Below are 21492 nucleotides of genomic sequence, written 5' to 3' on the forward strand. Positions count from 1 at the left end.
ATGATCATCTCTAATCTATTCATTTTTTCTTCTGTACTTTTAATTCTTCTTTTTATTTCATTAAATTCTTGTAATTGCCATTCTTTTACTGATTCCATATATTCTTTAAAAAAATATATCCATTGTCTTGCCCTTCCCTTCTTCTTCCATTTCTCTGTGTTCTTCTACTTCTTCTTCCTCTGGTTTGGTCATCTGTTGTTTCCTCGATTTATTTTTACTCTCTTCTTTCTTGTTCTCGTTGTTTTCTATGTTCTCTTCTTGATGTTGTGCTGTGGCTGTCATTCTCAGCTGTGGAGATCGACTCCTCAGCTGATCCCCCCTCCCGTCAGTGATTTTTTTTTGTCTGCGCATCGCGCATGTGCGAGGAGTCGCGCCAGCGCAGTTGTGCACTTTTGCTTGGCTCCGCGAGCCATTTTTGTAGTCCCGAGCTCGGGACTTTGGGACTTTGACTGACCTGAGGGAGCGGGCTTCTCTCTCCACAGCGGGCTTCCTCGGACAGGTAAGGCCTTCACCTTCTTCTTCTGATGTCTTTTCTTCTTCTCTTCTTCCCGTTGCTTTCGACTTTTCTTTCTTCGCTGCCATTTTCTTCCCACCTTTACTTTCACTTTATTTTAATTTTTGTGTTTGTGCCTTTGTGTTTTCTGTGTTTTTTTTAAACTTTTCCAGAAAGGGCTGGAGTTCCCCGACTGGCCACTACTCCATCACGTGACTCCTCCATGTGACACAGTTTATCGAACATTACTGTTGAACATTCTCCCCAATGTGAACCTGGCGTCACAGTATCTGCTACAGTTTATTGTACATCATGTTAAACATTCTCCCAACTGTGAACCTCGTGTCACAGTATCTTACACAGTTTGTCGTACATTACTGTTAAACATTCTCCCCTCTGTGAACCTGGTGTCACAGTATCTGACACAGTTTATCGTACATTACTGTTAAACCTTCACCCCACTGTGAACCTGGTGTCACAGTATCTGACACAGTTTATTGTACATCATGTTAAACATTCTCCCTACTGTGAACCTGGTGTCACAGTATCTGACACAATTTATCGTACATTACTATTAAACATTCTCCCCAATGTGAACCTGGTGTCACAGTATCTGACACAGTTTATTGTACATCATGTTAAACATTCTCCCTACTGTGAACCTGGTGTCACAGTATCTGACACAGTTTATCGTACATTACTGTTAAACATTCTCCCTACTGTGAACCTGGTGTCACAGTATCTGACACAATTTATCGTACATTACTATTAAACATTCTCCCCAATGTGAACCTGGTGTCACAGTATCTGACACAGTTTATTGTACATCATGTTAAACATTCTCCCTACTGTGAACCTGGTGTCACAGTATCTGACACAGTTTATCGTACATTACTGTTAAACATTCTCCCCAATGTGAACCTGGTGTCACAGTATCTGACACAGTTAATTGTGCATTAGGTTAAACCTTCTTCCCGCTGTGAACCTGGTGTTACAGTACCTACTTAAGTCTACTGTTTATCAACGTTAAAACTTCTACCCACTGTGAATCTAGTGTCACAGTATCTGACACAATTTATCGTACATTAATGTTAAACATTTTCACTCCCGTGAACCCATTGTCTCAGTATCTATCTCAGTCCACCGTACATCACCGATAAACATTCTCCCCACTGTGAAGCTGGTGTCAGAGTATCTGCGTACGTCTATCGTACATCACCATTAAACATTCTCCCAACAGTGAAAACAGTGTCACTTTCTCTGCCACAGTTTATCATACAGAACTGTTAAACGTTCTCCCCACCGTCAATCCCGTCAGTGTCGTAGCATCTGCCTCAGTTTCTCGTACATCACCAGTAAACCTTTTCCCCACTGTGAGGCCGATTTTACTGTACCTACCACAGTTTATCGTACATCACCATTAAACCTTCTCCGCGCTGTGCACCTAGAGCCATGGTATCTACCTCAATTCACCGTATATCATCGTTAAATCTTCTTCCCACTGTGAATAAAGTGTCACAGTATTTGCCTCAGTCTACTGTACATCACCGTTAAACTTTATCCCCAATGTAAACCATTTGTTAAAGTTTCTGCGAGCATTTATCATGCATTACAGTTAAACCTTCTCTCCATTGTGAACACTGTATCATAGCTTCTGCCTCAGTCTACCATACATCACTTTTAAAACTTATCCCCACTGTGCACCTGGTGACACAGTATCTATCTCAATTTACCATACATCAGCGTTGAACCTTATCCCCCAATGTGAACAATTTGTCAAAGTTTATGCCAGCGTTTATTGTACATCACAGTTAAACCTTCTCCCCACTGTGAACACTGTGTCATAGTATCTTACACAGTCTATTGGACATGAGTACTAAACATTCTCACTACTGTAAAACAGGTATCACTGTATCTGCAACAATGAATCGTGTATCACTGTTTACCCTCCTTCCCACTGTGAACCTGGTGTCAAATTATCTGTCTCAGTCTATCGTACATCACCGTTGATTTATCTCTCAACTGTGAATCCATTGTCACAGTATTTGCCACATTATATCATACATCACTGTTAAACCTTCTCCCTAATGTGAACCCACTGTCACAGAAACTACCTAATTCTACCGTACATTAATGTTAAACCATCTACCTACTGTGAAACCGGTATCACTGTATCTGCAACATTGAATTGTGTATCACCGTTAAACCTCTTTCCCACTGTGAACCTGGTGTCACAGTATCTGCCCCAGTTTATCTTACATCACTGATAAACCTTCTTCCGACTGTGAACCCGGTGTCACAATGTCTACCTCAGTTTACCATATATCACCAATAATTCCTCTCCCCACTGTTTACCCAGTTTCACAGTATCTATCTCAGTCAACCATACATCAGCGTTAAACCTTCTCCCCACTGTGAACCCGGTGAAATAGTATCTGCCTCAGTCTCCCGAAAATCACCATTAAAATTTCTCCCCACTGTTAAATCTGTGTCTCTGTATCTGCACCAATGTATCACGTGTCACCTTTACACCTCCTCCACACTGTGAACCCGGTGTCACAGTACCTGCCACAGTTCATTGAACCTCACTATTAAACCATCTCACTAATGTGCACCCGGTTTCACAGTATCCATCACAGTCCACCGTACATCTCTGTTAAACCTTCTCACTACTGTGAACTTGTTGTCACAATATCTGCCATGTCTATCGTACATTAAGTTAAATGTTCTCCCCAATGTGAACCATTTGTCACTGCTTCTGCCATAGTTTATCGTACATCACAGTTAAACCTTTTCACTGCTGTAAACCCATTGTCTCAGTATCTATCTCATTATCATTAAACCTTCTCCCGACAGTTTATCGTACATTAGTGTTAAACCTTCTCCCTGCCGTTAACCCAGTGTCACAATGTTTGTGACAGTTTTTCGTACATCTCCGTGAAACATTCTCCCCACTGTGAAGCTGTGGTCAGATTACCTGCCTCAGTCTGCCAGATACAACACCGATTGCACTCAGCCAAAGGTGCTGTAGTTGAGTTCAGGTGGCCAGAGGTGTCTGCTCAAGAAGGCCAGGGGCTGCCATTGCCCTTCAATGAATTGCTCCATTGCGCCCCCTACTGCTGTGCTGGAAGCATCTACTGTGAGAGTGGTGGGTGCATCTGGCCTGGCGTGTACCAGAAGGATGGTGTTGGCCAGTGCATCGTTGGCCCTCTGGAACACCTCCAAATCCTCATTGTCCCAGGTAATGTCTTTACCTTTCTCCGCATGATGTGGGCCACTACTGGTATGAATTGGTTATAAAAATTAATTGTACTGGTGAATTTATGGTGTGTTTGGGTAAGCACTGAACAGGCTCTACATTTTCAAGCAGGGGCTTAGTTCCGTGCCTGTTGATTTGATGCCCCAGGAAGTCAAACGTTTCCAGCCTGAACTGGCAATAAGTAAGGTTTATAGTAAGTCCAAATTCCTGCAGCCGGGTGCACAGTCGCCTTAGGTGGTCTCTGTTTAGCTTCATTGCCACCAACTTGATATCTTGTGGTTACTGCCACCCTCTGCTGTTGGAGAATATATTCCTTGGTCTCAGCCCCTCAATGTGACTAAGAGCCCCTTAAATGCCCCAAATGTTTTGGCCTTCACTCCTGGCAAGGCATTCCTGGCACCCACAACTCTGGGTAAAAGAAAATACCCCTGATATCTCCCCTAAATCTTCCTCCCTTTGCTTTAGACAGATGTCTTCTAGTGTTTGCTACTCCCATGTGCGTTTCAGGCAAACTGAAGGGCATCTTTCACCGAGTTTCTGGTTTTCCAGTAGTTCTGGATGTCTGTCTCTGGATGCTCAGCTCCGTGGACCACCCCGCAGTATCCCATCTAGTCCTAGAGTCTCTGTGTCAGACATTCTCTGCTGACCACTGCCTGATGGCTTTGTGGTCAAATGTGTTTGTCTATGAAACCGTTCCCAGGAAGGTAAAGGGGCAAAGTCTTGCTGACTGGAACATTGTGCAGCACCAGGGCCAGGCCAATCTTTCGCAACATCTGAGCCAGGTAGAACCTCAGCACATAGCGGCATTTGGTGCCCTTGCACTTTGGTTCCATGGACAGCCACACACAATGATGGCCATTCTGGTTACACCCTTGTCCCCATTGATTGAACATACATGGTCCTTCTCCAGACTATCCATTTTGGACCCCCACATGAATAGGAAATCTGTTTTGGGAATTGCCAGGGTGGAGGTGTGGAGACGGGCCACACCTGCCCCACGTGCAGCAGGACTGAGAGTTCGTTGCACCTTGCAACTGATGATCCGATTGACAGAGTTGGGCATCTCTGTGGTTCTCCCTGTCTCCTGGAGCTGGGGGTCTCTGTACTGCTCCCCATCTCCTTGAGTTGGTGCTTTGTTCTCCACCAGCCCCACAAGACAACCAAGACCCTTGGATGGAGAGCAGAGGTGCAGAGAGATCAGTGAGAACATGGGTAGTTTCAACAGGGTGGGGTCCATCCAGGTGCCTGATAACAGGTGGAAACCAAGGGGGAAGGAGAATGCAGGACATTCATTAGCAAGACATTGCGAGAGAGTGGATTCCTCGAACTCTTAAGGGGGGAAGGTGTTGATTGATCCATCGGTTTAGGTGGGGCAGGGTATAGACATGGCAGCTGACTGGAATTGTCAGCGGGATACTGAGACTTGGGAGAGGAGGGGAAGGAGGGTGCAGGAGTGTTCTGACGAGAGAGTGCTGAGGGAGAGGCAACATGGGTGGAACCTCAAGGTAAGGGACCCCTGATTATTTGCAGGGATGGCATTTGTAAATAGGTTTCGAGCACAGAGCCTCTTTGTCCCCCTGCCATCAGGAAGGAGATATGGAGGAATAGAAGCAGGACAGCCAGTTAGCTTCTTCCCACAGGCCTTGAGATTGACAAGGCAACATGAGCTGTCTGGGAGCAAAGAATGAAAAGGGGGAGAGGAATATGGACTGATTACAACAACTAAGCCAGCAGGAGAGAGGGGCCGAAGGTCCTGTTTCTGTGTTGTCTATCTGGACCAGCCTTTTGAGTTCAAGCTTAAAAAAACCCAACCATTTTTTAATTTAATAATAACGGTACAGAATGAATCAAGAGACAAGATGTCTGTCCAGCAGCGAGCATCGAAGGCACTTCCTGAAACGGAGGCTCTGAAACCACAGGGAGGTTCTGGCCGGAATGAGGCCCAACTTCTGCTTGAAGGAGGAGAGGAGATGCAGGGATAATGTAGGGGAATGGGTGGGGAAGGGAGGGGGTAGAGATACCTTCCTCCATTCACCTCCCCTTTCCTCCACCCCGTTCTCTGTCCTGGGTAAACTTGTACCTCTCACTTTGTTCATTTTAGATTGGTCACAGTGTTCGAGTTACCAAAAGAAAATAGACACCCACACCGAGAGCAGTTCAGAAAAACAAATTTTTATTACAAATTCAAAAGCTGATTTCAAACTACAATATGCAAGCCCTTCAAAATTATACTTATCAACGCCTGGACTGGCCCCAAGTGCCAAAGCAAGGCAATGACTGCACACTTGTAATAGGTTGTCGGGGCGACGGTAGCAGCTTCTCCACCTCCCTTGACCGGGACGTTAGCTGGACTCTAGAAGTTCTTCTTGCTGAAACATGTTGCCACCACTCGGAGAGTCTCAAACTTCAGCAGCGGGACCATGGCTTATATTACCCAAAAACTGCTTACCCAAGCATGTATTCCCAGCGCAGTAAGAAAGATAAGCGAGCAAGCTAGCATGTTAGGCTTCTAAGAAATAACGTAATTTTCAGCTTATCACTTTGAATACAATGGTTATTTTGCATCAAGGCTAGGCCTCTGACAGTCTGTGACGAAAACAAGCAGGAAGATTAAATGTTCTTGGTACACAGATGTCCTTTTGTCAGATAACTGCATCTCTGGCCCCTTGGTGGAATTTAGCTTATGTCTGCTGATTGTAAAAAACAAGCAGGTTCTCAGCCTTGCAGAAGCAAAGGTTGCAAAGGTAAAAAAAAAAAAACACGGTTTAAATCTTCTATTACATTCCCTTCCCCATTCCCCTTCCCCTTTCCTTCCCCCGCTCGCCTCCCGGTTCCCCTCCCCCTTCCCATTCCCCTACTCCTAACTCTAACCCCTAACAAACCCTAACCTTAACACTACCGATACCCCCTATCACTACTCCACATCCCCTAACTCTACCCCTACCCCGTCCCCTAACTCTATCTCTACCCCTACGACGTCCCCTAACCCCAACCCTAATTCTGCCCACCTTCCTCTAACCCAAACACTCACTGCACCTCTATCTCCTACTCCTAACCCCTTCCCCTAAACCTAATACAAACCCACTTCCCCGAACTCTCCTAACCCTAAACCTAGACCTAATCCTAGCCCATGTCTCCTAACCCTAACCATGATGTTACCTCAATCCCGGCCCTAACCCTTACTCTCACCCAACCCAAGCCTAAACCCTACCCCTATCCTCTACACCTCTCTCCTTCCCCAAACCATACCCCTTACCCCTATCCCATACCCACACCCCCAAGCCTACCCCTTACTCACCCCGCTTCCATTACCCTCTTTCTCCTACCCCCCTTCCCCTACCACTCCTTCCCCCGGTTAGGGTAGGAAGGGGAAAGGGGGGGAAGGGGAGGTGAAGGGAGGAGGGCTGAGGGAAGGGGAATGTAAGCAGGAGGGGGTTGGGATGGAGGAGGTGCAGGGGAGAAAGGGGGTGTGGGTAAAGGGACATAGAAAATGCAGGGAATGGGGTTGGCAGGGCCAGAGGGAGAAGAAGGGGAGAGATTCAGGCCATCATGATGTTGTCCATCCTCTGTTCAGCTGGGATGCGAGGTTCTTCTGGACTTGTGTCTTGTCTCTGAGATCACTCCTTCTCCTGGGAAGAGAAATACGAGTGATAGAGATGTGGTCTCCGAGGCCTGATCATAATGATTTTGGAGGGTCCCAATTCTTCCCCCATCACCCCCCTCCCTACCCCTTCACACTAGGGCCTTTCCACTTCCTCTGCTTTACCTGAGGAAGTGTGTTTTTGAGAAAAGCACAATCTATCTGTGCAGAGCTCAGAGCACCGTGTCCCCATCAGGCAACACCCTGGTTCACCACTACATGACAGCAAGATGCTGGACAAATCATGGATGGATCAGTCGAGTCCCTTCAGCTGACCCATCTGAACCTACCCCACAACAATATTACCCTTCCCTTCCTCACACCAGTACCCTCTGTTTTTCTTTTATTCCTGTCCCCATATTAAAATCTTTTTTATGCCTTTTTTGGACCAGCCTCCTTTAAATCAAATATTATAACAATTAATATCAAATCACAACGTTACAGTGTTTACAAATATATGTTGATAACATATAAAAAAGAAAAGAAAGGAAAAGAAACTAAGATACGACTGTAGCGGCGGCTACTCTGTTACTGAATGACCTCACAAACAGACGGGTTGAGTTTAGTGAGCAAAAACTCCTTTATTCAGGTCTTATGCTCCGAGCCCGGACCTGGCTGAGAAGCACACCGGGGGCCCTGATGTCACTGGGGGGTCACGTGGGCCGCAGGTTGCGGGCTTCTGAGTCTGGTGCCGAGGTCGGCGAGAAACCCCCGACAGCGCCATTTTGGCTGGCTGCCCCGCCACGTGCGTGACATGAGGGGCTAGATCGCCTGCCTCATGGCTTGCCGCCACACACCCCCCCAGAACCGGCGTCAATGGCCTTTTTTGCCGGGCAGCCTCGCTTCTTGGTTTGAGCCGCAACCACTGCCTCGTTGGGATCGAGGTGTGCTTTCTTTAATCTGTCCACAGTAAACAGTTCCCTCTTACCACTGATGTCTGGTGTGAAGGTGGATCCCGAATGCTGGATGACTCTGTACAGCCCTTCATATAGTCTTTGAGGGAGTGCTGTGGAAGGGCCTCATCTGATAAAAAACATACTCTGTGGAATACAGCTCACTGGGGATGTAAGAGGCCTGTGTGCTATGTCTGGGCGGTGGTGGGGGTGTGAAGGAGTCCAACTGGGCCCGCAGGCAGAGAAGTAAACCGTGCGGTGACTGTTGCAGATTGTGAGGTGCATTGATAAACTCACCAGGCAGGGCTAGTGGTTTACCGTAGACCAGATCAGCAGATGACATTTGCAGGTCTTCTTTGGGTGTCGAGCGGATTCCCAGGAGTACCCAAGGCAGCTCATCCACCGAGTTGGGGCTGGTGAGGCAGGCCATAAGTGCCGACTTAAGGTGGCGATGCAATCGTTCGACCAGTCCATTGGCAAGTGGGTGATAGGCCATTGTGTGATGCAGCTCAATTCCCAGTCTGTTGGTGAGCTGTGCCCAGAGTGAGGTGGGCCGGGATGCCGAACCAGGTAACCCAACCTGCTTGGGAACAGGAGTCCGTGGAGACATCTGGCATCGGGATCACCTCAGGTCAACGAGTGGTGCAGTCTACCAATGTGAAAGGATAACAGTTACTTCGGGAAACGGGTAAGGGGCTGGCAATGTCCACATGTATGTGGCTGAAAAGTCTCGGACGTGTTCAAAATCGAGCACGGGCATTCTGGTGTGCTTGTGTACCTTGGAAAGCTGGCAATGGGTGCAGGTTCTGCCCCAGTCCACAATCTGCTTTCAAAGCCCATGCCAGACGAAGTGTTCTGCCACCATATGAACCTTGGACCTGATGGAAGGTTGGAAAAGGTCGTGGATATGGTGAAAACTTGCCTGCGCCACTGCTGGGGAACCACTGGTCACATGGTCACTGAGAGGCTTCGGGAGGATCTGGAACCGCAGGCCCATGATGGTAGTCCTGAAGGCCTGCATCTCCTCGTCGGACTTCTGATCCGGGACAAGCTGGTCGTAGTCTAGTCTGGGTATCAGCGAGCAAATGGCCGGTTGGGAGAGCGCTTCAGTAACCACATTGTCTTTCCCTGCCTTGTGCTGAATGTGGGTGGTGAACTCCGATACAAAGGACAGGTGACGGTGTAAGTGGGCCAACCAGGGATCTCTAGCTATAGTGACAGCTTGAGTGAGGGGCTTGTGGTCGGTATAAATTGTGAAAGGCCTCCCCTCCAAGAAATAGCAAAAATGAGGCACAGCAAGGTACATGCCCAGCCACTCACGGTTGAAAGCACTATACTTGCAGTCTAGCGGATGAAGAAGTTGGCTAAAGAATTCCAGTGGTTCCACTGTCCATTAACCTGCTGCTCCAAGACAGCACCAATGGTAGTGGCAGAGGCATTGATGGAGAGCACCATAGGAAGGTCGGTGCGTGGGTGGAGGAGCAGGGTAGCCTTCACGAGGGCAACCTTCGTGGCTTTGAACGCCCTGTTGGCCTCTGGAGTCCAGGCGAGTATCTTGTCCTTGGCGAAGTGTGTCTGCATGATGTGTGCAGCTCCTGGAATGAATCGGTTGTAGAAGTTGACCATACCTGCGAACTCTTGTAGCCCCTTGTGGTTGTCCGGGCATGGAAAATCTCTGATTGCAGTGACCTTCATAGCAGCTGGTGTAGCTCCTTCGGCCATGATGATGTGGGCCAGAAACTTCATGGACTCTTTCCGGAACTGGCATTTGGCCAGGTTGATTGTTAGGCTAGATTCGGCCAGTCGGGAGAAGTGGGTGTGCAGGTGAGACTTGATTTGTGCCCAGTCTCTGCTGGCGACAAGAATGTCATCCAGATAAATGAACATGATATTCAAATCCCTGCGCACCGTATTCATGAGGTGCTGGAAAGTCTGGGTGATGTTCTTGAGCTCGAAAGGCATGCGTAGAAATTCAAACAAGCCGAAGGGGGTGATGATGGCCATTTTGGGGATGTCCTCAGGCTACAATGGGATTTGATGACACACGCGCACCAGATCGACCCTGGAGAATAACCTCGCGCCATGCAGATTGGCCGTAAAATCCTGAATGAGAGGGATGGGGTAAGGGTCAGGTACTGTCGTGTCATTAAGCCATCGCTAATCTCTGCAGGGGCGCCAGCCACAGGAGGCTCTGGACCAGGTGGAGCGGCGAGGCCCCAGTTCCTGCAGATGCGAGAACTCCTCTTTCGCTATCTGGAGCTTATCCGGCAGCTTTAACAGTAGTGTATAATAAAAAAGGTACAAGGACTGCCTAAAGAAATCTCTTGGTGCCTGCCACATTGACCACCGCCAGTGGGCTGATAACGCCTCAAACCGTGCATCTTGGCGCCTCACAGTTTGGCGGGCAGCAGCCTCCTTTGAAGAAGACCGCAGAGCCCACCTCACTGACAAAAGGCAAAGGAGGAAAAACCCAACACCCAACCCCAACCAACCAATTTTCCCTTGCAACCGCTGCAATCGTGTCTGCCTGTCCCGCATCGGACTGGTCAGCCACAAACGAGCCTGCAGCTGACGTGGACTTTTTTACCCCCTCCATAAATCTTCGTCCGCGAAGCCAAGCCAAAGAAGATAATAAACTATGTCAGATATTGTGACACGAGGTTCACATTGGGGAGAATATTTAACAGTGATATACGGTAGAGTTTGGCAGATACTGTGACATCAAGTTCACATTGGCGAGAAGTTTATGGTGATGTACGGAAGACTGACGCTGATACGGTGACACTGCATTCACAATAAGGAGAAGGTATATCAGTGATGTACAATAAACTGTGGAATATATTGTGACACAGTTACACCAGGTTCACATGGTGGAGAATGTTTAACGATGATGTACACTAAACTGTGGCAGATACAGTAACACCAGGCTCACATTGAGGAGAAGGTTTACTGGTGATGTACGGTAGACTGGCAGGCTCTGTAACACCGAGTTCACAGTAGTGAGAAGGTATAATAGTGATGTACGATAAACTGTGCCAGATACAGTAAAACTGGTCTCACAATGGGGATAAGGTTTAATGGTGATGTGTGGTAAACTTAGGCTGATACTTTAACACCAAGTTAACAGGGGGAGAATATTTAATGTTGATTAAAGGTAGACTGAGGCAGAAACAGAGGACTGTGAAGGTTTAACAGTGATTTACTATAAATTGTGTCAGATACTGTGACAAGATGGCGCAGAGGGTAGACATGTGGTTCCACCCTTCCCCAGTTAGACTATTAAATGCTCAATTTTAAAAGTTGTAAAATTGATTAAAAATACTGTTTATAGACTTTGGAATAGTCGAGGATCGAAATAGCTGCAAATTTTAAAAAAAGTGAAAACTCAGTTACAGAAGAAATTACCTTACAAAAGTGTTGAAGAATCGAGGCCTAGTTCAAGTTGAAGCAATGGAGTCGTTGACTGGAGTCCCCAAGCCTCAGAAGACTCCTGCCCGGCTTAGTATTACAGCAGCGCCATCTTGTGCAATCGCAAGATGGTGCAGGCTCAGCGATGAGTTTGGCTGGTTTCAACTCATACGCTCGTTAACTCGGGGGCGAGGACGGGCCAACTGCGTGCCTGCAGCATTGCCTGGTGGTCCGGGGGTGCGCAGTGTAGCGTCGGAAGATACACGTGTGCGGTGGGTGGCCCGACCAGGCATGCGCCATGCGTCGAGGGTCCACGAACCTTTGGAGAAGGTGTGGGCTATGGGGGAGCCCGAGTGATGGCCAGCTGACGAGGTAGGCATGCTGTTGTCGGGTGTCCAGACCTGCAGCTGCACTGGAAGAGAACCTACTGCTTTGGAGGAAGAAGAGAGCTCAACTTCATTTGAATTTGAAGAACTGGGGACTGAGGCAAAAGACGGTCGGCCTCAAAGGGAGGTGATGGATCCTGGACTGGATTCTGTGTTTCCAATTCTTGAAGAGATTGCTTAGCTCATGGAAGATATGGCAAATATATCAATGCAGATGACTCATCAGATGACTCAAGGATTTTTGGAAATGAAAACTCAGATGAACACTGTGTGTGAAGAAAGAACTTTTCTGAAGCAAGATATTAATGTAGTTAAGAGTGATGTTACGAGATGGACACGATCAGTGGATACTGTGCAAAATCATTTTAAAAAGATTGAGGAGGCTTTCTTGAATGCAAGAGTCAAGTGGAGAGTAATAGAGAAAAAATGGAAATAGTGGAAGATCCTTTTGTAGATTGGGGGATTCAGAAGAAGGAATTATTGAAGAAGTTGGGCTCATTAGAAAACCAAAGTCGTAGAAATAATGTTATGATAGTAGGTCTTCCGGAAGGTATGGAAGGTTTGGATCCGGTGAAGGTTTTGAAGAAATGGATCCCAAAAGTGTAGGGCAGGTAATTCATTCCAGATGGACTGGAATTAGATCGAGCAAACAGAGCGTTAAGGAAGAAACCGTTTCCAGGCCAATTACCACGAGCAGTTTTGATTCGCTGTTTTAAATATCAAGACAGAGAGGTGATCCTCCAATTGGTGGTGCAGAAAACACGGCAAAATCAGGCTCCACTGATGGTTCAAAATAATAGGTTTTTTTTTAAATGCAGATCTGAGTCAAGAAATTATCAGAAGATGCTGAGAATTTAATTCGGCTTAAGAAGTATTGTGGCGAAAGGGATATAAATTTGCTTTTCATTATGCAGCAGTATTGAAAGATTTTTATGGGAATTTTTAATCTCAGTTTTTTGAAAATGACCATGATGCTTTAATATTTGCTAATTCATTGCCAGATGTACGAGGAAATGGGCGATCATCACCATTGTCACCGAAGGGAAGGGTCAATGGGAATGGAAATGGGAAGATTGGAAAATATGGAAAGAATGGGAAAAAAGTTGAATTGAAGCAAAGTCTTCGCAATATTGAAGATCCGGAACAATCATTGGGACTGGAATCACTGGGTTGAATGTTTTTGTTTCAGGACTTTGTGAAAGTCTGACTGGGGGTGGGTGACACTGAGTCCTTTAGTCACCTGCCACTTGTGGACTTTACCACCCCCAGATTTTTAGGGGGCTACTACTTTTGAGTAGATTGTTTTGGGATTGATTTTTCTCTTTTTTTTTGGAACTTTTAAAATAGGTGGGGATTCGAATACAGCGAGACTTAGAAGGGGAGCATTATTTTATAGTAGGATTCACATTTGTGAGAAGGTTTAACAGTGATATACTATGAACTGTGTCAGATACTGTGACACCAGGGTCACAGAGGGATCAGATATAACGGTGATGTACAGTATGTTGAGGGAGATAATGTGACACCAGATGCACAGTGGGGATAAGTTTTAATGGTGATGTACTGTAGACTGAGGCAAATACAGTGACACCAGGTTCAGAGTTGTAGAGGGTTTAACGATGATGTACGGTAGACTGAGACAGATACTGTGACAATGGGTTCACAGCAGTGAGAATGTTGAATAGTAATGTCCGATAAACTGTGTCAGATACAGAAGTTTAACAGTCATGTACGGTAGACTGAGGCAGATATTGTGACACCAGGTTCACATGGGAATAAGGTTTAACGATGATGTATGGTATGTTGAGATAGATAATGTGACACCAGGTGCACAGTGGGGATAAGGTTTAATGGTGATGTACTGTAGACTGAGGCAGATACAGTGACAGCAGGTTCACAGCGGGGAGGAGGTTTTATGGTGATGTAAGGTAGACTTTGGCAGATACTGTGACACCGAGTTTACAGAAGTAAGAAGGTTTAACTGTGATGTACAATAAACTGTGTCAGTTAACGAGACACCAGATTCACAGTGGGAATCAGGTTTAACAGTGATGTATGGAAGGCTGTGGCAGAAACTTCGACACATGGTTCACAATGGGGAGAGGTTGATCACTAATGTACGATAAACCATGGAAGATACTGTGACAGCAGGTTCACAGTGGGGATAATGTTTTAAGGTGATGTACAGTAGACTGAGGCAGAAACTGTGAGACAGGATTCACATTTGTGAGAAGTTTAACAGTGATGTACTATAAACTCTGTCAGATACTGTGACGCCAGGTGCACAGTGGGTATAAGGTTTAACGATGATGTACGGTAGACTGAGTCAGATACTGTTACTCCGGGTTTTCAGTAGTGAGAAGGTATAAAAGTTATGTTCAATAAACTGTGGCAGATACTGTGAAAGCAGGTTTACTATGGGAATAAGGTTTAACGTTGATAAAAAAAAATAAAATGTGGCAGATAAAGTGACAGAAGTTTCACTGTAAGAAGAAGGTTTAACGGTGATGTAAAATAAAATGTGACAGATAAAGTGACACCAGGTTCACATTGGGGAGAGGTTTAATGGTGATGTACGGAAAACTGAGGCAGATACTGTGACACCGAATTCACAATGGGGATAAGGTTTATCAGTGATGTATGCTAAACTGTAGAAGATACTGTAATCGCAGGTTCACAGTGGGGAGCAGGTTTAGCGGTGATGTACGATAAACTGTGGAAGATACTGTGACCCCAGGTTCACAGGGGGAATAAGGTTTATCAGTGTTGTACAATAAACTCTGTTAGATACTGTGACCCCAGGTTCAGAGTGGGAAGAATATTGAAGATGATGTACGGTTAACTTTGACAGATATGCTTACGCTAGATTCACTGTAGTGAGAAGGTTTAACAGTGATGTACAATAAATTTTGGCATATACTTTGACATTGTGATGGTACAGATCTATCACCAATGTATATAGTGTATATAGTTACAGTATCTAGACTGTATTTACAGCGATTGGCTGAGAGCTTAGCCACGCCTACTGTCTGGGCCTTAAAGGGTTCTGTCCCTAGCCAGGTTGGATCATTCTGGACTGGTCGGCCACCTGTGAAGAGCTCCTGTCTTTTGCTAATAAAAGCCTTGGTTTGTATCAACAAGTCTTTGATTCTTTTGACGAGCTCTACAATTTTATTAGCAAAAAGAAAAAAATTTTTTTTTTGAACAGGATAGAGCGTTTGACTCGGCAAGAAGAACTTGACATCGACCCACAGTCAGGTACAGCCTTCAAAGCCTTTAAGTTCTGGCTAATGAACTTTGAAAACTTCCTGAGATTCATTCGGGTGGAGGAGGATAACCAGCGTCTAACATCATTGCTGTCTATGGTGTCCTTGAGAGTCTACGAGAACATCCAGGATGAGACCACTTACACCACAGCCATAAAGGTACTGAAAGAACTGTATGATCAACCGGTGAACAGAGTTCATGCCCGGCTCATGCTTACGTCGAGGAAGCAACAGCCCAGCGAGTCCAGCAGGGCATATTTACAAGTATTAAAGGGATTGGGCAAGGACTGTAACTGTGTGGACAAAACTGCTGCCGAGATCACTAGCGACCTTGTCCGGGATGCCTATGTGGCCGGGCTCCGATCGAACGAAGTGAGGCTGTGCTTGCTCGAACAAGGGGTAGAAAAACTAGAGGACATGGTCTGGATTTCGATCACAATGGAGGATGCAGCCTTAACGCCTAATGAGCTCTCTAGGGACTGGACCACACGTTCTGATGTCGGTAGAGTGCCCTTCTACCTACCACCCCCCGAGATACTGATGGCCTATCGGCTGCTGCTACACTGCCCCCTGCGAACCCAAAATGTTATTTCTGCGGGAGGGACAAGCACAGCAGGTCCCAGTCCCCAACAAGAAAAGCCAGGTCCCAGAAGTGCCTTAAAAAGGGCCACTTTGCTGCAGTCTGTAGGTCTAAAATGGCCGCCAGCAAACACAGTGCCTCGTGTGAAGCCCAACCACCACTATCCCATTCAAACTCTTCTTCCCCAGAGCTCTCGTCCAATGAGAGCGAGGGTTCCCTGCACGGCAACACCTAACGTCACGGAAATGCCAAACCCGGAAGGGGCAGCCCACCCTCGCAACCATGGTGTTGGCCCACCTCTCGCCCCCGTGCGGAACACTCGACCCAGCCACGGTCCCGACTGTGGCAACTGCTGCTGCTGCTGTCGCCACAGACACCCCCGGGGCCGACGCTACTGCTGCCCGCTCCCCGTCTGCCGCTGCCGACGCCGCTGCTGATGTGGCCACCATGACCGACTGGGGACCGGCCGCGGCCAACGCTACCACTGTGGAATATACTGTGACCCCAGGTTCACAGGGGTAATAAGGTTTATCAGTGTTGTACGATAAACTCTGTTAGATACTGTGACCCCAGGTTCAGAGTGGGAAGAATGTTGAAGGTGATGTACGGTTAACTTAGACAGATAATGCTGACACCGGATTCACTGGAATGAGAAGGTTTAACAGTGATGTACAATAAATTCTGGCATATACTTTGACATTGTGATGGTACAGATCTATCACGAATGTATATAGTGTATATAGTTACAGCGATTGGCTGTAACTATATTGGGGAGAAGGTTTAATGGTGATGTATGGTAGAGGGAGGCAGATATTGTGACACCAGGCTCATTGTATTGTTCATTTATCTTAATTACTATATCTAATTTATATGCTCCATTTTTTTGTGGTAACTTCCAAACATTCCATAAACTTCAATTCTAGTCAGATTTTGTTAATTTAAATAGGTCACCACTAAAAGCCCAAATTGTTTGGTTACTAAAGTACGCTGCACAAAATTAAATTCTTTACCTGGGTTTGGTTCAACGGCACTTCAGTCTCCTTCATTATTTTTTCAGTCCCATGTTTTGTGCTTTCTGCTTTGCTCAGCCAATTCCCCAAATGGGCATCCAGCCTCTGTCTTCTCAGCTTGACCCAACGTCTCCTCTGTAAACTTAAGCAAACCAAGGAGACCAAAGTTTTCACATCTGCATTTTCAAAAACAAAAATGACGCTGTGACTTGCAGTTTCAACAAATAGCAACCTGAAAGTTAAATACAATAATCTGCATCAGGAAGATTAACGGGCTTTTTAAAAAAAATAATTTCCACTATTGAAAGAAAACTCCTCTGGGAACACCAGGCTCTTGTTGAACAATTCCTGTTGTATTCCTCAAAATGGTTTGAATCTTGATTTCAAGCAAAGTCATTTGGTGAGATTGTTGGTCCAGAACAAACCCTGCCCACACACTCCCTTGAATACCTGTAAAGTCCTGGCTCAGCTCTGCTCGATGCTAAAGCTATCAGAGATTTTCTGATGATATAACGGTTTTCAGATGATGATTCGTTGAGCACAAATAAACACTAATGCTTCCCTGAACAACACACCTCTATCTGAAAACCAACAAGAACCTTCCCGAGTGGTAAACATTCACCTTTTGTGCACCAAAGTCTGGTGAGCTTTTGATATGTTCAATTCTGTGCACAGTATAAGAATGGCCTGCAAACAGTGGACTTGGAGGAATGAGAAGTGAGATTGGACTGTGAATCAAGGAACTTTTCTGAACTTACACATACATTACACACATGTGCACTTAGAATTAGAAGGGGGGGGTAAGTTAGGTAAAGTAAGTTAGTAAAATGGTGATAAGTTAAAGAGTAATTCTGTTTTCATGCTTAAAGATAATTAAAATCAACTTTTATTTAAGCAACCTTTTGTCTTGATGAATATCTATTGCTGCTGTGTTTTGGGATCCTCTGGTCTCGTAACAAAGCACCAAGCTTCAGAACAACCCGAATTCTTTAGGTTGTGATATTTGTTCATAATTGGGCCCCGGCATCTTTTGAAAGTTATTATTTGACTCTTCAATAATTTTTGGTAAATATCAACAAGACATAATATCATTTCACTGTTGTGTTTGTGTCGTTGGACAATTCCCTTTCCATTCAATCAGAATTAGAGTTTTGGGTGCCGTATTTGAGAAAAGATGTGCTGGTGTTTGAGAAGGTCAGAGATGATTTACTGGAATTATATCAGGAATGAAAGGGTTAGTGTATGAGGAGCAATTGTCGACTCTTCGACTGTACTAGTTGGAGTACAGAAGGATAAGGGGGTCCTCAGAGGCATTTCAAATAATGGAAGGCCTGGACAGAGTACATATGGCAAAGATGTTTCCCATGGTAGGGGATTCTAGGACAGGAGAGCATAATTTCAGGATAAAAGGGTGTCAATTTAAAACAAATGTGGAACAAATTATTTTGTCAGTGGATCGTGAATCTGTGGAATTGAGGTCATTGGGCGTATTTCAGGCAGAGATTGACAGGTATTTGATTAGTCAAGGAATCAAGGGTAATGGGGAGAGAGCTGGGCAGTGGGGCTGAGTGCAAGAATAGTGGAATAGACTCAAAGGGCGTACTTCTACTCCTTTATCTTGTGATCTATATCCTGCTGGAGACCTAGACAACCTTCCTGTTGTTTTCCATTCTTAGAAAACAGTCTGCATCATGTGTTTATGTCATGTGAACCCATTTCCGATTGAATCGCATGCTACACGTGACCCACACTCCTCCAGGATATTTGCTCTCATGTTATGCCATTTTAGCCAATTCAATAAGATAACTAAAGACAGCTGCGTTTCTCTCAATGCAAATTCTACATTGACAGGACTACATCTTCCTCATTTTGAAAATTAGTATCGAACAGCTCAAATGAGATTTCTTGCTTCTTTTTTTGAAAGGGAAAAAATTGCCATGGGTTAAATTTGAATCAAATAAAATAGGAGAGAGGAAAAGCAGAAGAATTTATATCCAAGTGGGAATTGAAATTAATGGTTGGTGATAAAGATAAACCATTGTTTAAACATTTGATTAATATATGGAATAAAATAAATTATGAAATTGGTGTAAGTGGATATACAAATCCTCGTCTCTTTTTCGAAGGATCATCAATTTCTGAATAGCTGGTTTCGTAAGGGGATTATAAATGTTGAAGATTGTGATGAAAGGGGTAAAATAATGTCATTTGAGCAACTGAGAAATAAATATCGTATAACTCATTGCAATCTTTTTTGCTCTTTCCAACTAAGGAAATATTTGAAGGATAAGTTAGGACCAACCATGTTGTACTGAAATAGAAATTCCTTATAAAGAGGAATTGTTAAAATGTTTACTTCGATAATGTATTCTTTATTGCTAGTAGGAATTTTTAAATGAGGAGTTCATAAGTCTAGACAAATGTGGGAAATGGATTTGAATGTTGTAGTAATGTATGATATAAATTAGTTCAGTATAATTGTTTTTACATCAGTCATGTACCAGATGTCAGCAAGGATTTTATCTGAAAGCTACACCTAGAATCAGGTGACTCACGCAGTTGGATATGAAAAGCACTGCAGGAAGCTGATTTGGCAATAGGGATCACGTGATCCAGGGGAGTTGTATTAATTCACTTCAACTCAGCAGTCTGGAATTATTGACCAGAGTTCCACACTACAGCAGTGAGGAAGGAATTTACAACTAGTTTTTCTTCTACAGTTACTTCTTACAATAGAGAAATTGATTAGAATAAAATCAGAATTATCAGATCAATGTTTTAAGTGTGGTGAAGATGTAGCAACTTTCTTGCATTCAACTTATCTTTGTCCTAATGTAAGATCTTTTTAGGGAGAATTATAAATTTTTTGAAACAAGCTACAGGAGATGTTTTTCCGCAAAATCAAACTTTATTTTTATTAGGAAATATTGAATGAACAAGGCCCAAATTAAAACTATTAATATATCAATTGAAATTTGTTAAATTAGCCTTAGTGGTGATGAGGAAATGTATTTCATTAGTTGGAAATCAGATATATTTTTAGGGATGCCAAGATGACATGCAAACATTCAAAGTTGTATTCTTTTGGAAAAAATTACATATAGCTTGAGAAATATATACTCTATGCTTTTCCAAATTTGGCACATGAATATTCAAATATTAGGCTTCAATTTGTAATAATGCCCTTTCCATCCCTCTAGACATGGGAGATTCTCCTCTAAGTTGTAAAATTTTAATTTAGATGTGTTAAATTTCCTCGGCACCGCGAACTCTAGGGAAGCGCAGGACTAGCACAGGGCACCAGAAAACAAGAAGACCAAACCCCATCAACATCTTAGAAGCAGAGGATTCAATCCACAGGTCAGTGACAATGGAAGCAGACCAGTGAGGGGTTCTGCAGCTGAAGGACCCACACAGGTGACAGGCTGTTGGTGACTTGAGGAGAGGAACCCACGCAGGCTGTGGGCTTCCGGATAAAGCAGTCAAGGAACTCACACCAGGCCGTGGATTCCTAGAGACTGGTTGAAAACTGGCTAAAAGGGTGTCAGACCTGGGATATGAGTGGGTGCTGAAGGATTCCTAATCGTGTCAGAGGTTCAAAACTGGAGCTCGCATTACCAATGGCTTGGATTGGTCTGTGAGCACTGAAAGAGAATCCACAGACCCTCAGTGACTTGACCCAGGATTCGGGATGGTGGGGGTGGGGGAGAGTGACTCTCTTTTCCTTCCTTCTCTGGCTGCAAGAGGCATTTCAGCCAATTTCTGCCAATGGCGAATCTGTCTGTCTTTCACCAAGAAAAAAACAATTTTGTGTGATATGACACATTTTAAATACATGAGAGTAAATTGTCTCCTGAAATAGAGAGAGAGGTTCAAGTTTCAAACTATTATAAACTCCACTCACCAGAGCTACCTGGATTATACCTCTTCCCACTTATTTTTTTGCAAGGACACCATTAATTTTATCACAACTCCTCTGCTGCATCTGTCCTGTGACAGATTATATATTTTACATTGTATATAGAGATGTTTTTGAAGGATAGATTGTAGGAGTTGTATAGGTCACAAACAAATACAAACACTTTGCAAAACAGCTCTTACTTAAAATGCAAGAGCTTTGCCGAGAGTGAGTCATGCAGGCGCCGAGAGCCGCCGAGAGCCTTTGCAAAGACTGTCTAGCTAAATAATTTTAAAAGCAGGTGCAAAATGGAATATTGTTTTTAAAACAACATATTATTGGACTCAGAAGTTAACTGTTCTAAGAAGGTCATGTGCTTTTGCAAGCAGAGAGGAGACACCAAATAGGCTTTTTGCTAAAAGAGAGAGAGATGGCAAGCTGGCATCTTGTTGAAACCCCATTTTGAAGACGGTTTGTGAGTTCTCAGTTCAGCCTGTTGAAAAACCTTGTTCTACATACAAGAGAAAATGGCTGGCTAGAAATGGTGTTTCACCTGAAATAAGTGAAACAAAAGGAACTCAATGGTGACCTGCAGAGGAGGTTATCATTTGGAAAACTCTGATGGTGAAAGTTTCTTTGGCAAGACACCAAAGTGGCTG

The 21492-nt window shown here is 44.7% G+C and overlaps 1 protein-coding gene across 4 annotated transcripts in view; it reads left to right on the forward strand.

Moving 5' to 3' along the window:
• LOC138750372 (uncharacterized) overlaps nucleotides 1-21492 on the forward strand; it is a 67809-nt gene that overhangs the window by 35129 nt on the left and 11188 nt on the right. For 3 of the 4 annotated variants that reach the window (XM_069912442.1, XM_069912443.1, XM_069912444.1), the window contains exon 3: nucleotides 15288-18240. The exons of the other annotated variant lie outside the window; for it this stretch is intronic. In XM_069912442.1, coding sequence (XP_069768543.1) covers nucleotides 15370-16362 — 993 coding nt within the window. In that variant the 5' untranslated portion in view covers nucleotides 15288-15369 and the 3' untranslated portion in view covers nucleotides 16363-18240. Of the gene's footprint in view, nucleotides 1-15287; nucleotides 18241-21492 lie in introns of those variants that run through there. 4 annotated transcript variants of the gene reach the window in all.

Source organism: Narcine bancroftii, unplaced genomic scaffold, assembly GCF_036971445.1.
Source record: "Narcine bancroftii isolate sNarBan1 unplaced genomic scaffold, sNarBan1.hap1 Scaffold_125, whole genome shotgun sequence".
In the NCBI taxonomy this organism is placed as follows: domain Eukaryota; kingdom Metazoa; phylum Chordata; class Chondrichthyes; order Torpediniformes; family Narcinidae; genus Narcine; species Narcine bancroftii.